This window comes from Melopsittacus undulatus, chromosome 1 (assembly GCF_012275295.1).
Source record: "Melopsittacus undulatus isolate bMelUnd1 chromosome 1, bMelUnd1.mat.Z, whole genome shotgun sequence".
Classification (NCBI taxonomy): domain Eukaryota; kingdom Metazoa; phylum Chordata; class Aves; order Psittaciformes; family Psittaculidae; genus Melopsittacus; species Melopsittacus undulatus.
The window spans coordinates 100,148,430-100,162,696 of record NC_047527.1 but is presented as its reverse complement, the minus strand read 5'-3'; the positions used below and the strand labels follow the sequence as shown (position 1 = coordinate 100,162,696).

Sequence of the window (14,267 nt, the reverse complement as noted above, 5' to 3'; positions counted from 1 at the left end):
GCTACTCGTGTGATTTTACGACTCAGATGAGCAGGCAAGCTGCAGATTGCAGAGGAAAAATCTTTTATTACAAGAATAATAAACTGCATTTAAAAAAAAAACTGGGAAAATTTGGAAGGAAAAAGGTTTATAAAATCAGTGTCAGTTAGCTGTTTTGCGTCAGTTATCTGCAAGCAAGAAAAGAAACTTGATGTTGCTTTTAATAAACTTGGCCATTAGATACTATCCTGGAAAGAAGTGACTGGAAAAGAAACTGATGGTTCATTCCACAGTGCAATACAGAAGAGCAAATCGACTCTCTATTCACCCTTCACAGTATCTTAGAATATTAACTACAGAAATTTGATGCGTGCCCACAGATAGAGTCAGTGATGCATCTCGTGTGGGGCAGTGCCTGACACCAAATAATTTAGAGGAGTTTAAAGCTAGAGAGAAACCTGAATTCACTCACCATGTTGGATAGTGCAGAATAAAGAATTTCCTTCTTGACCCCAAAGGTGATAGCTGATTACTCTCTGTATCAGGAGACCTGATTAGTCTTATTTCCCTTCTAGCTGGCATAACTAAAAAACTATTACAACTATAATAAAATTATATCACTGCCTTAAAAATCTAGCTACAGGCAAGACTCTGACCTCCTGTGGCAGTGAATTTCTAGGCTGGTGACATGCTATGAGAAATTATATTTCTCTCAGTGGTTCTGAATTTACTCAACTTTCATTTGACCAGGTGTTCCCCTGGCATCCACATTAGACAAACAGTGGAGGAAAAATGACAAGACTAGTATTTTTTTTAATGAAATCTTTTGCCATATATTAGTAACTTCAATTAAAATGTTCCTCCAGCTCTCGCTCTTTCCCCAGCAGGGCCCAATCCTACAAACCGTTTACCACACAGTATCTTCTGAAAGTATATTCTGCTCCACAGTAAGTGACTGTAGAACACAGTCCTAAATCCTGGCAGCTGCTGTACAAAAAATCCCACTCATGTAACCATTCCCAGCACTCTTCTCTTGACGTTACTTGAGCTTTGCTGACCCACACTCCAACAGGGAAGTGGAAGAATGCCTGATTTTTTTTTTTTACATATACACATGTTGAAATACGACTGGATGCTATATTATCCTGAGGTTTTCTGAGAGTTATTGCACAGTCTCACAAAATTTACTTTACCTGCAGGAGCTCTTGATATATGTGTAATAACTGGAGCTGCTGAATCATCAGTCTATGGTACATTTTACAAGCAACTGTGCATTTCATTGGCTCCGTGTTCTTCATTATCCTATATTCATGATGTCCTCATTTTAGCTATCACTCACACCTCCATCCTTATCTAATTGCATAGCTATATTAAAATCACTGAGCTTACAAAGAAAAGTAAGATTCTCCCAGTGTGTATTTCCATGATTTAGCTCTTAAAAGCACCTTTATAACAGTTATAAAAAAGATGCATTTTTTCTGACTGCAATTAATTGTACAGGACAAAAGCTGGACAAGTGAGAAATTATAACTATTGTAAAATAAAGTAAGCAAATAGTGCCTATTGTATTCAAAAGCACATAGATAAAAGTGTATCTTCCTACAAGTTGGAATATAGATTTGGGAATCAAACAATGCACATTCTCTAACCAGGAAAAAGCCCCCAAACCAACCAAACAAAAAGCAGTAACTGAAAGGTGTCCAAAGAGAAAGGACTTCACTTTTCCTGTCCCCTTAAAACATAGTTAGCTTTTAACATCATCTTAAATTGAATTGAATAATAGGAAAGGGTAAAAAAAAAATCACAGCTATGTTTCAGATAAAGCAGAATAAATTCATTTAGAAGAGGATACAGTTCAACTTAAAAGAACGTGAAAAGCTTTTGGAACAGAAGTTAGATTACAACTATAATTACAGTATTTACTACTGATGAGTAACATTGCTGCCTAAATAACACCACACATATGTAAATACACCCATTCTAATTTCATCTAGGTGCAGCAAGCTTGAAGATGACTCCTTTTTTTGGCTCTTTGTTCTAAAAGAATAATAATAAAAAAAGTGAACCATCAACTAGGCAGGGAAATTGAGTAGAACAAATTTAAAAGCCCCTGTTTAAGGAACAGATCACACTGGCAGCTCATGGCGTACTGTACTGCAGGCTATAAGTTCTCACACATCTCAAGCACTCCTTAATCGCAGCATCCCACAAAGGATACTGGCAGAATCAGCCACTACCTTTTCTGCAGCACAGTGACCAGTTCCAGGAGCCTGTCTCTTTCCACTTCAGCAGCCTGGCATAGAGCCTTGTGCTCTGTGATCTGTGTCTGCAGCACTTTCAAATCTAGGCTGTTAGTGCCAGCAAGCCTAAAAGCAGCAGAAGCACAGAGAGTCTGTTTCCCATTTCAAAAATGAAAGAAATGAAACGAAGACGGGATTTGAAAAACATATCAAAATACACTTGTCTGAAAACTACACCAGAATGGAGAGCCAGGCTCACTACCTCCCCCCAGCACCAATCTCTGTACTGCAATAAATGGAACAAATACTTGAAAATAAAGCTACCGTGAGTTTCACTAGAAAGGTCTTTTCCTTCACAAGGATGCTTTCTCTCCCATTACCTCTGGAAACACACTTCCACCTCCTATCAATTCACTATCACTGACTCTCCTCCCATTGCTACTGCCAAAGTAAAAGAAGCCCATATGTGGATTCTCTAAAGTGCTAGCTAAGCTGTTAAATGGCATGGTATTGATTTTCTCCTGCTGAAAGGCTTCAGGCAGCATTAGTACAATGGCCGTTCTTATGCCTGATATGTGATGAAAGGAAGAGGCAGTTCTCCCATGTATCCCATTTTCATGTACTTCATTACTTCTCTGACCTCTCCACATAGGAGTAGTATTCAGGAATATCTCCTTGAGAGCAAAAAGCATGAGAAATCTTGGTGGTTGGAGGTGAAAAGGGAAACATGGGATTTATGGAGCATAAAGCTAGCAGTCAATTAAAAAAATTAAGATAGCAAGAAGATACTAAAGCCTGTGTCAGAGGTCTTTGGCACTATCCAGTAGAAAGGATGGTGAAAGAAGCTGTTTGTTACAGAAACAAGGCACACAAGAATAAGACCAGCAGCTTGTGGAGTGTGGCAGGAAACCTCCCCTTGTTTATTATGAAGTATATATACATACCTTCCAGGTGTGATGTTATTGCTGAGATGGAAAGGCTTAGTAGCTGCTGACTCTACAAGTGTATGGCCCATCTTGGACACTGTGCTGAGAGGAAGAAAGTTGTATTAGTCCCTAAACTCTGCAGAAGACAGTCTTCCAAGAACTCTAGTCATTTTGCAATGTCTGTATTTATTGTCGCCTTGTAGGGAAAAGATTTCCAGAGCCTCCTAAGTCAGGAGTGGTTAATCCTAAAATCAAGTTAAGGTTGGTAATGACAGAAGTGGCCCAGTCTAAAAATGTAGATTTTTACTTTGACATCTCCAAGGAGCTTTAGTTCCTATTTATAGCATTTTTCATTTCATCTTTCCTGATAGGAAAAGATGATTCACTAAAGTAAAATGGAATAGAGAGTTCATAAGCATATTAAAATTAATGGAATGAGTGAGGCCTGCTGACCGAACTATTAACATGTCTTGCAATTTCCAGACTCATTCATTGCCCACCTTACATGTCAGCTATTTTCATGACACAGCTATGGTAGCCACATATACAAGCAATAATTTATGCTTGCACTTAGTGGCTTCTTCAAAGCCATTACCCAACCTAATTTTCCTGCTTGCTTTCCTGCTTAATCTCAGCAGATATGTGAAGTGAAAAAGTGGATAAAATATAGTTTTTTATCTAAATCAAGCCCACAGGAGGCTACAAAGACAGTGCTGGAGCACCTCTCATATGTAGAGAGGCTGAGAGAGCTGAGCTTGTTCAGCCTGAAGAAGGCTCTGGAGACACCTCAAAGCAGCTTCCAGTGCCTACAGAGGCTGACAAGAAAGCTGGGGAGGGGCTTTTGACAAGGGACAGGACAAGGGGAAATAGACTCAAACTGACAGAGGGAAGATTTAGATGAGATCTTCGGAAAAAGTTCTTGACTATGAGAGTGGTAAGACACCAGCACAGTTTGCCCAGGGAAACTGTGGCTGCCCTGTCCTTGGCAGTGTTCAAGGCCAGGTTGGATGGAGCTTTGAGCAACCTGGTCTAGTGGAAGGTGTCCCTGCCTGTGGCAGCAGGGTAGGAACTGGATGAGCTTTAAGGTCCCTTTCAACCAAAACCATTGCATGATCATATGATTTACTGTTTGAGAGCACAACTTCTGCAGAGTTAGAAGTGGGAGAATAGTCAGTCAGAAAGATATAACAACGGAGATGCAGAAACTTTCAAATAAAGGATCTCTTAACTGTAACTCAAAAACAGTGAGAACTTTTCTTAAATCTCATAGTGATGCTCTAATGCTGATCGACAGGGACACATCTGTCATTTTTAAAACCACGTTCAGTGTCTAAAGTAATATGGTAGGCAAGTTAAAAATGCATAGAACAAATCAGTTGCAACTTTAACTTGATGAAAAATTTCCTCCTTTCTCAGAAGACCATTCTCAAATTTCCATCATCAATTAGACCATGAACTCTTTAGCATCAAACCCAGCATTTTAAAAGGAAAGGATACAACTTGCTTTGGTATTATGGTCCCTTTACACAAACAGAGTGACACAGAGCCACATCAGTGTAAACAAAAATTGGATATACTGCTGCATTAAGGTTAGTGTAATTTACATGGTCTTCAATGAGGTTTTTAAAAGGGTGTTTGTTAAGAACAAATGATGCGGTGTGTTTTCAACATTTCTGCAAGTAAATCGTATTCCCAGTGTATTTACTGATTTAAATAATGAGCCAGTGATTTAGTGCTTACATAAAATGGCATTTTGCATTAATTCGCCACCCTGCTTTCAGAAGTCTTCCTCGTTAGAAACCCCGTTTCTCATAAGAGAGAAGAATCACAGGCACTTAAGCTAACCACATGAACATTATCTGAGCTGCAGAAGGAGAATCAGCTGCACTACCATCATGCCAAATGTAGTAATGTCTGCAAGTCTGTAGATCCTTCTCTGTTCCAGGATGAAAATCCAGGAGATAATGTGATTAGAGATTCCCATGTACTGCAAACAAGCTGGCACATAGCATTTGTGGTTTTGTACAGTTGCTTGGGGAAACCATGCTTCTGAATAACTCACAGGAGTTGTAAACATTGACATTAGGGTCTTCTTACCGAGTAGATCCAATCCTTCCAACCTGATTGCTGCCTGATGCCACAGGCTTAAGCAGTGTAGAACCTGCATATTCTGAGGACTCAGAAGGTGGTGGTTCAGCAGCTCCCGAACTGTCCCCTTCATAGGTAGATTTCAACTGTTAATGTTGGAGCAGGTTATAAAACTGATTACACAGTTCAAAGAAAAATAGCTGCCTTAATGATTCATCAGCAGCTTATAATTATTGCTACAAGCATGCCAGAACTTTTGATTTACAGGACCTCCTCAGAAAGTTTCCTTTAGTTTCTATCCATTGCAGGATGAAAACAAAGCAAGTTGCATGTGAAATCATAGGGTGCACACAGTCTAGAGGACTAAAGAACTCACAGAGCAGCACCACCACTACAACTGCCAGCACAGTTGGTTTGTGTCCCTAACCCAGGTTTGACTTTGGGTTCAATGCTCTAGCCCCCATTACTCAGGTATCTGATAGATCCACAATCTCACCATAACCCTATGAGGGTTTTATATCAACAGGAATTGACTGCTAAATACTCTTAACAAAATCTGACAGTAAGAAAAAAGCCTTTGCAAGGTCAGTGGACTTCCTCTCAACTCCTGTGCCTGTGCTCTGGCAATAGTGCCATCTTGCCTCTGTCAGTTTGCAACACTAAATCATAAAAGTTTAAAACATTTTTAACACGCTAGTTTATAAGGAGCCAACCTCCCAATTCTTTCATCCTTACAATGGAATTTCCATATGCTTGAGGCTCATCAGACTCATATCCATAAATTAGAGATCTGAAGGAAAGGAAATTTTGGAAGTGTTTTACAGTGGGAGATGAGAATAACTTACTAGGGGCCCCATCACACCATAAAGGATTGTAGATGGGTACCATGGCAGGTACCGTGGTAGCCTGCTGACGTCAGCCTCACTTATGTTTGTTTGCTCGCTTCCTTCAGCAGTCAAGGATGCTCAATACTGAGAAGTCCCCATTGCAGCCCAACCCTTGCTGTCAGCTGTGTGACATTCTTGACATGGAGCCACAAGTGGATGTGGTTGATATTTCTGTTTTCTGCTGCTTAAACAGCTTGAAGAAAACTTATGTACAGGAAAGAAATTTAATAGTTACAAGAGAAAATTCCTGTCTCATTCCAAGAGGACAGACTGTCAGTAAGACAGGTATTAATGGCTCAAGCTGGCAGCCAACTCAAATAACAAGGGAGAAGGAAGTGAGAGAGCAGATCTAAAATGATTACAGAGCATGCTCCACCAGTTAATTTCTTCTGTCTACCTGAAGAGTGAGTTGCCCAATCTCCTCTTCCAGCTCTTTAACCATTCCTTCTCGTTCAGCCACCACCTTTCTGAGCTGCTCTATAAGGCAGTTTTGTTTTTGAACCTCACTGTTCAAGTTCTGCCCTAGCATGTGCTTGGACTCCTTGTTCTCCTCATCCTGATGGCTCAGGTGCTTTAAGATCTCCTGCATTTGCTTCTGCTGGGTCTGATAAAACAAAAACAATGAGTGAGGTCTTCACTTTTATACACAATGATTATTAAGACTCCCTCTGTGTTTTACACCCTCCAAGTCAGATACGTTTATAAATGCTAGGGCAAGACTCTACTCTGCCAAACCCATTCCTTGGTGTAAGCACACTGATATCACTAGTGGTACTCCAAGAGTCTGTTATGTTTTAAGCATGAGATCACTGCATCAGCATTTATCTGTTGAAACAACTGCACAGCACATCTACTTGCAATGCCCAGACACATGTGGCTCGGTAAGGACAGTCCATATCCATTGGCTCCTGCTGGTCATATCAAGACTTTAGTGACTGGACAGTGATAGTAGAAAAGACCTAAGCAACTGGGAGATTCAGTTTGCTGGCAGCTTTGCTACTCAGTGTAGCAGAAAACAAAGCAAGAAAGGCTGGCCTTTGACAATGAAGGTCATTTGTTTTCATAAAGTAGATAAAAGTAAGGATTTCAATGTGCTTTTCATGAAATTAGAACATGATCAGATTGTGTGAGCAACATTAAAAGATAAGGGTAGTATGAGATGACAGCTATAACACTAGGCTGTTTAATCAGTGGCTTTTGGAGTTTTTCTCACACTGACAAATCTAATACTTGTCAGACAGTTGGTTCTGTCAGGCCAACAAACTGCAAGCAAGGTGCTTCTTTGATGTAAGGCATAAAACATTTTAACCATTCCTTCCCAAGTAAACTTGCGTCTTTCTGTAATATTTTTAGTGAGACACTAAGACTTGGCAAAAGTGGCAACTGTTATTTGACCCCTCTGTAATCTGCCTAATGTGCTGGTCAGTACCCACACTCCCCATGGTTGCCTGGTGTGCAGAAAGGTGAATGTCAGCTCAGTCATAAGCATGTCTTAGCTAAAACCTCAAGAAGCAAGGAAATGTGATTTGAAACTTATGAGGAGTTGGATCAAGAAACGCAGAGTTAACCCTACTAAAAAGCAGCATATTATATATATATATATATATATTTTAATTATTGAAATTGGGGAAGACTACTTAGAACCACAGCAGGACAAAAGCTCTTGCAAGACCATGACAAGCAGCTATTTATTTCAGTATAACTGCATCTTGAGTCTCTGCTAATACTCTTGAAGAGGTCAAATCTCATCTCCAGCTACTGCAAGCAAATGTGCATATGGGTTAGCACTCATGGCTTAGCTTGTGTGTTTTGGGTTGTGTAATACAACAAATGAAAGTGCAAAATTGCAGTCATTCTAAGAAAAAAAAACCAAACCTACTAATGAAGCTGAAAGCAGAACAGAGAATACTGTCCAGCTTCATGGGCCAAGAATGAAGCTTTTCCTCTACATACTAGACAACCCTATTTCAATCCTGCTTCTGCAAAATGTTTCTTCCAATACTTGCAGCTTAGAGCCACTTCACTGCAACTGTGTCACGCCTGGTGGTGTCTTGCAGCCTTTACATGATCTGATCCAAAAACACAAAAGTGCTTTAGCTGCCTAGGAAACCTCTGGCTGTCACAGTTTGATTCATCAGGCTCCCGTACGCCCTAAGGTTGTCTGTGTCATTGTGTCATTAAATGACATCATGTTTCATCACTTATAGAAAGAAGGCTGCTATGCAGGGGCTGGGACCAAGAGTAATAGTCAGACCATACCAGTAAGGCGTCTATGAGCTCATTGTCGTGTTTTCCTTTCTCCAACAGGATTACAATCTGTCCCTTCAGGGTTTTCACTTCACTGCTCAGTACTTTGTTCCTGGCTTTTGATGCATCAAGGTTTTTTTTCACTTCCTCATGACTCTTTTTGAGAGCATCATATTCCCCAGTGAGTTTCTGCAGTGATGAAAACACATCATAGGAAATGACAGTTATAGCCTATCACCAAGCCCCAGGTGCTCTGATGAGCTAGAGGAATCACATATGTCCTGGAAGAATATAAAAAATGGCACTGGCATTCCATATAATCCCAAAGAAAGTAGAAATTACAAACGCTACAACCAGTTGCCTGTTTGCCTGTATCAAAAAATAAAAGTCTGTCTGTTCAGGAGTGGAAGTGGACTGAGTTAACTCAGTATGTGCCAGAAGCAAACGACAATTTTGTATTAAAACCTAATTCTGTGTGCTCCTGGTTTGTGTTTAATACTACATGAAGAATGCACATCTGGCCAAAGTGTGAGAGGGATGCTACAGAGTTTGGATACAGCTGTAGCAGGGCTTCTTTCTACATATGCCTTCAATATAAAGCCAGTACCAGCTGTATTGCCACCCAGGGTCTCTCTCCCTTTTCCAACATCACCTACCAAGCGCAGTTGTCAGGTGGCCGCATTTCAGGCTAAACAGATGCATCTAACATGTAAATCATAGAATGGTTTCAGTTGGAAGGGACCTTAAAGGTCATCCAGTTCCAACCCCCTGCCGTGGGCCCAGACACCTTCCACTAGATCAGGTTGCTCCAAGCCCTGTCCAACCTGACCTTGAACACAGGGACAGGGCAGCCACAGCTTCTCTGGGCAACCTGTGCCAGGGCCTCACTACCATCACAGTAAATAATTCATTCCTAATATCCAATCTAAATCTCCCCTCTCTCCGTTTAAAGCCATTCTCCCTTTTCCTGTCCCTACCTGCCTTTGTCAAAAGCCCTTCTCCAGCTATCTTGTCACCCTTATATTCATTGGAAGATGCTCTAAGTTCTCTCCAGAGCCTTCTCTTCTCCAGGCTGAACAAGCCCAGCTCTCTCAGCCTGTCTCCATAGGAAAGATACTCCAGGCACCTAATCATCTTTATGGCCTCCACTGGACTCAATCCAACAGGCCCATATCCTTCTTATGCTGGGGCCCCCAAGCTGAAGACAGAAGCAGAGGTGAAGATGAAATCTTGTACTGCAGAGGCATGTACAATCCTATCCACACAAGACTACAATACAGACATCAAGTGTGGAAGCCTTTTGCACAGTTTGTGAAGCGTGGCAGAATTTACTCCAGTAGATCAAAAACCAGGTGGGTTTTGGGTGAAATGATCCTTGAGTGGGTTATAACATACAACTTGAAGGTAAGGTAAGGCAAGTTATTACATACTATACACCCAAACAGGACTCTCTCAAATCACAGTGTTTTACCTCCAAAGTTTCTTTCTTTTCTTTTTCTAAGCTGCGGATCTTCAGCAAGTTCTTCTCTTGGGCTGATAACTTTCTTGGATCAGTAAGTGCCAGCAATTCCTCATCAACCTTGCTCAGTGATTTTCTGGTCTTGCTTTGACTCAACTGATTCTCCAGCTCTCGAACCTAGGGGGCAATAATGTCAACACATCCAGAGCCTTTTACAGGAGCACAGTGGTTCAGCACCAAAGAGGACATAACCAAAGAGAGCTCAGAGTAACATCATATTACTTCTTCACATTATCATGGTTAACCAACACAGAGCAGTGTCTGTTCTTTCAAATTTAAATTTGTTACCTGCTAACAAATACGCAGACATCTAGGCCATCTGTGCTGGGAGGAGATGTAACGTCAGACCTACGAGAGACTCAGGACACATTGGAGATACATGCTTTCTTGGGGCCATATGTGGAGGCCAGGCAGACAACTCCAAAGCATCTTGAATACCACTAAACACATATGTGCATAACAGAATAATACCTTAGATCTCCTCTAAAAGAGCAAACACCCACTCACCCATCTACATTCAAACATCTTGGTCTTTAGGAGAATCACCATCCAGGATGTCCACAATCAAAGACACAGATCACTAGGCTGAACATGGGTACCTAGCACTAGTTTAGATGCCCTGGCACTAGTTTAGATGCCCTGGGATACTGGAGACATACATGATGCAGCATCTACAAGATATTCATGCTCCTCTGAAGAGATGATCAGAAGCCAGAAGGACACCCTGTGGCATCTCAGCTGGAATTAAACACCTATGTGCCATCAAGTGAGCTAAGCCCAGAATCTCAGCTATTTGCTATAGATCTATTTTACAGTTAGTAGAAGGAAATGGGCACTGCTACAGCACAGTTCCTCTGCCTTGTTCTGGAACTGTCTTCTAAGATAAGATGCACCTACTTTGCTTTTGATCAAGTGCCTGTATTTACAAGATCACCACTGACTACTAAAGGGGCTAGAGGATACTGGCCCAGAAAGAAATTTCCACATTAGAGTACAGTACTTATGGTCTTCACATGAATCCCATCCAGGGGACCTTAATGGAAGGAAAATGTAATTTTCTCCAGGGAAATTAGAGGTTAACAATTTCAGCCAGAGTGCAAAATCAGTTTGTTGGCATAGAATTAAACAGCAGAAAAAGCTGCCTCCCTGTCTGAAGCTGATATTTCAGCTAGGCTGTGCCCTTCAGGAGATTCAAGAGTTAAAGATTTTACTGAAGTTCCTGGGGGAACAACTTGAAAATCTTATCTGACCTCAATTCTTCCCATCTGACTTTAGGCACTGAACGAAGGTGTCTAAGCCAGAGCACAGACAATGAACAGGGCTCCTTCACTACCCAGTAGAGAGAGGCACCTTCACAACATCCTGGGATTTTAACAGCCAGAACTCTCTAAGGTCACTGAACTCTCTCCTTTGACATAGATGTGAAAGATTCACAGCTTAAATATGGAAGCTTTCAGGTTTGCAGTAGACTAAGCAACATAATTTGCAGGAACCCTGAAAGACCCTGCACACATCAACATGTATTTAAAATATAACATCCCTGCCACCACACACACATGAATGTGCAGACACATACAAACATACCTAAAAACTATTACAGAAGTAAACACAAAGTGTTTTATTCTAACAGTTGCTTTCTTCAACATAGAAAACTGCCATGTAGTTGCAGTAAACACTGTACTGGGACATACCTTATAAGCAAGTATAGATGTTAGGAGTTACAGAATAAAGAACTAACAGCATCTTTACCTTAAATTGATGTAATACCTGTACTTAGAGAGAGCACCCCAGTAGCCAGCTTACATGGCACCATGTAGGGTCTTAACTCACCTTGCTTTGGAGAACAAGAATTTGCTGGGCTCGTCCACGCCAGCTGCCAGAATTGGCCAAGAGACTTTGAATATTCACATCTTCACCAACTTCATTTGCTAAAAGCTATAAAAAAAGAATTAACATAAACAAGAAGGCTAGGCTTTAATACAGGTTGGGAAGAGGCATGGAAAAGCTGCTTACTCTAGCAATAAACACAAAACACAATCTATACAGAGTGGCCTGCATCCAATACTCAGCATCTCATGTGGTGTAAACTCTCCCAGATCATTATTTCAATACATATTGTTGGTGGGTAGGAGAAGTTTGGCTAACATGAACAGTTTTATTTGTTGAGGTGGGTATTTCAGTATTTTGATATGCTTGAGTATTATTCTTTGCTTTTTTAAAAAATGTGAATCTGTGTTTTCCTGCCTGCCTATGGAGAGTGTTAAATTGTACTCTCTAGCTGTATAGCTGTGTGGCAAATTGTGCTACTTCTGTAAAAAAGATTTCAGATTCATCACCAAGGTTTACTAACCAGTACTGACAGTTGTCAACTTATGTAATTATTTTTGATATAATAAATACTTAACCAGAACTAAACAGGAACAGAGTATTGTCCTAATATACACCCTTGCAAATCAGGAATTGAGCCAATCTCTCTTGCACAATTCCAACACAGCCACATTAACCAGAGCTAAAGTTAGTATGAAGAGCATTTAAATTATTTATAAAAAGGTCAGCAGAATTCTATTTTTAGGACCATATTTCTACTCTGATCTGCATTGCAGGTTCTTACGCAAAGTAACGAAACCAAAGGAAACAGAGCACATAAACACTTTAAAATCCACCATGAATCAAAAAGGTTACTCCGGATGTCGCTCCAACAAACTATACTTTAGTTCAAGCATGGTCTTTAATCCCATTGATTTCCATGGGACTGAACCTACATTTAAAGTAAATACATAATTAAATGTTTTGGAAAGGAGGAATGTGCCTGAACATATGTTTTGAACCTATTCTGCTCAACTGGGATTTTCAAACCTTGAAGAACCTGTACCTATCATAGCAGTAGAAATAACAGAGACAGTCATCCAGCTATGGTGTCAGAGCATGAAATCTGTGTGTCCATGTGTATATCTTTCCAATGCAACCACTACACCCTTTTTCTCTTTACTTCTTTACAGTTCATTGGAATATTTAATGGAGACTCATCAAAGCTCAAAAGAAAAGAAACCTCCTGATTTCACATGAATATACCTCTTGCACAGGATCCCAGACACAGATTGCATCCTGCAATAGTACCTTTTGGGTTATCTTCAGTTCCTGCTTTGCAGACTGGAGTTGATTACGATATTCCATCACTTTAAAGTTGGCTGCAGTTAATTTTTCTTGCACTGCTTTCACCTCTGGACTTTCAGCCTTTGAAGAGAAGAATGTACTTGGTAAGAACACAGTCCTCAAGGAAAACCTGAAGTGATTAAGATCCACAGAACCCTCAGGATCACAGAATCTTCTTTTTCCAGACCCATGCCTTCCCTAATTTTGAGGGTATAGAGGCAATACAAACAGAGCAATTTGGCCACAAACTAGTAACAGGGATATGTTCTTGTCATAGGAAAAGGATCGATCGCACAATAGGAGAGAACTAAGTATCAGCTTCTGATTTCCACTCTTCAATTACAACTCATACCAAGTTTCCTTCTATCATCTTCAGAGTTGATTGCTTGATTCCTGCATCATCACCACCAAGACAATGTATTTTTTCTACAGCTGCCTGTAACTGTAAAGAAAATGCACTGTTATTATAGAGTGAGCACGGTGAAGAGCATACCTCCATGGAATCTTAATTAGCAAAAAAGTACAACATGGATGTTTATTTACTCTAGAAAAAAACCCAACAAAAACCAAATAACCAAACAACAACTTCATTTTCTCTTGGTTTTAAACACAATCAGTAGGAAAGTATTTTTTTCCCCCTGAAATACTTCCCAAAGTAAAATATGTTACTTTACTGTGGAATAAATTCAGTGAAAACATCTCTGACTTGCTGAGACAGGATCAGTTATCAAGTATGGAGACTTCTGGGGGATTTTATTACCATAGATTCATAAAATAAGTGCTTATATACATGTAAATCCACCACAGTACAGGATATTTAATAAAAACCACATAGGCCTACTCACCAAAGGAATGTAAAAGAAGGAATGACTACCTATCATCATACAGCTGACATTTAGCAATGATGTTAAGGTCATTTCTCTTTAGCTGGTAGCTCTAAGGTAGAAGAATATATATCCTATTGCTTGTCACAGCAAAGGCAGGCAGACATAAAGCCACTCCTTGTCTGAACCATGTCTTATGCTGAGGTTGCAAAGACTTCTTACTGAACAGGAGTGTTGTAATTTGGAGCTAAAAAGGCCAGGAAATGTTGCTTTAAAGGGCCAAGACTTCATTCTTTGAGGTGAGAGGAAAATCTTGATTATTTGCCTGAGTAAAAAAAGGCACTAAGGAATAGCTTCTTCATGAAAATGATCATTTGGTGAAACACAGAGTGTAACTTGGTACC

General features: G+C 40.3%; 1 protein-coding gene across 1 annotated transcript in view; it reads right to left on the bottom strand.

Moving 5' to 3' along the window:
- Positions 1–14,267, bottom strand: part of CCDC13 (coiled-coil domain containing 13) — a 29,049-nt gene that overhangs the window by 4,732 nt on the left and 10,050 nt on the right. Inside the window, exons 4-12 of the mRNA XM_005150006.4 lie at positions 13,392–13,481; positions 13,004–13,120; positions 11,717–11,821; positions 9,839–10,003; positions 8,380–8,556; positions 6,518–6,724; positions 5,243–5,379; positions 3,164–3,247; positions 2,217–2,345 (exon numbers count right to left, since the gene is read on the bottom strand). Of these exons, the coding sequence (XP_005150063.3) occupies positions 2,217–2,345; positions 3,164–3,247; positions 5,243–5,379; positions 6,518–6,724; positions 8,380–8,556; positions 9,839–10,003; positions 11,717–11,821; positions 13,004–13,120; positions 13,392–13,481 (1,211 nt within the window). The remainder of the gene's footprint in view (positions 1–2,216; positions 2,346–3,163; positions 3,248–5,242; positions 5,380–6,517; positions 6,725–8,379; positions 8,557–9,838; positions 10,004–11,716; positions 11,822–13,003; positions 13,121–13,391; positions 13,482–14,267) is intronic.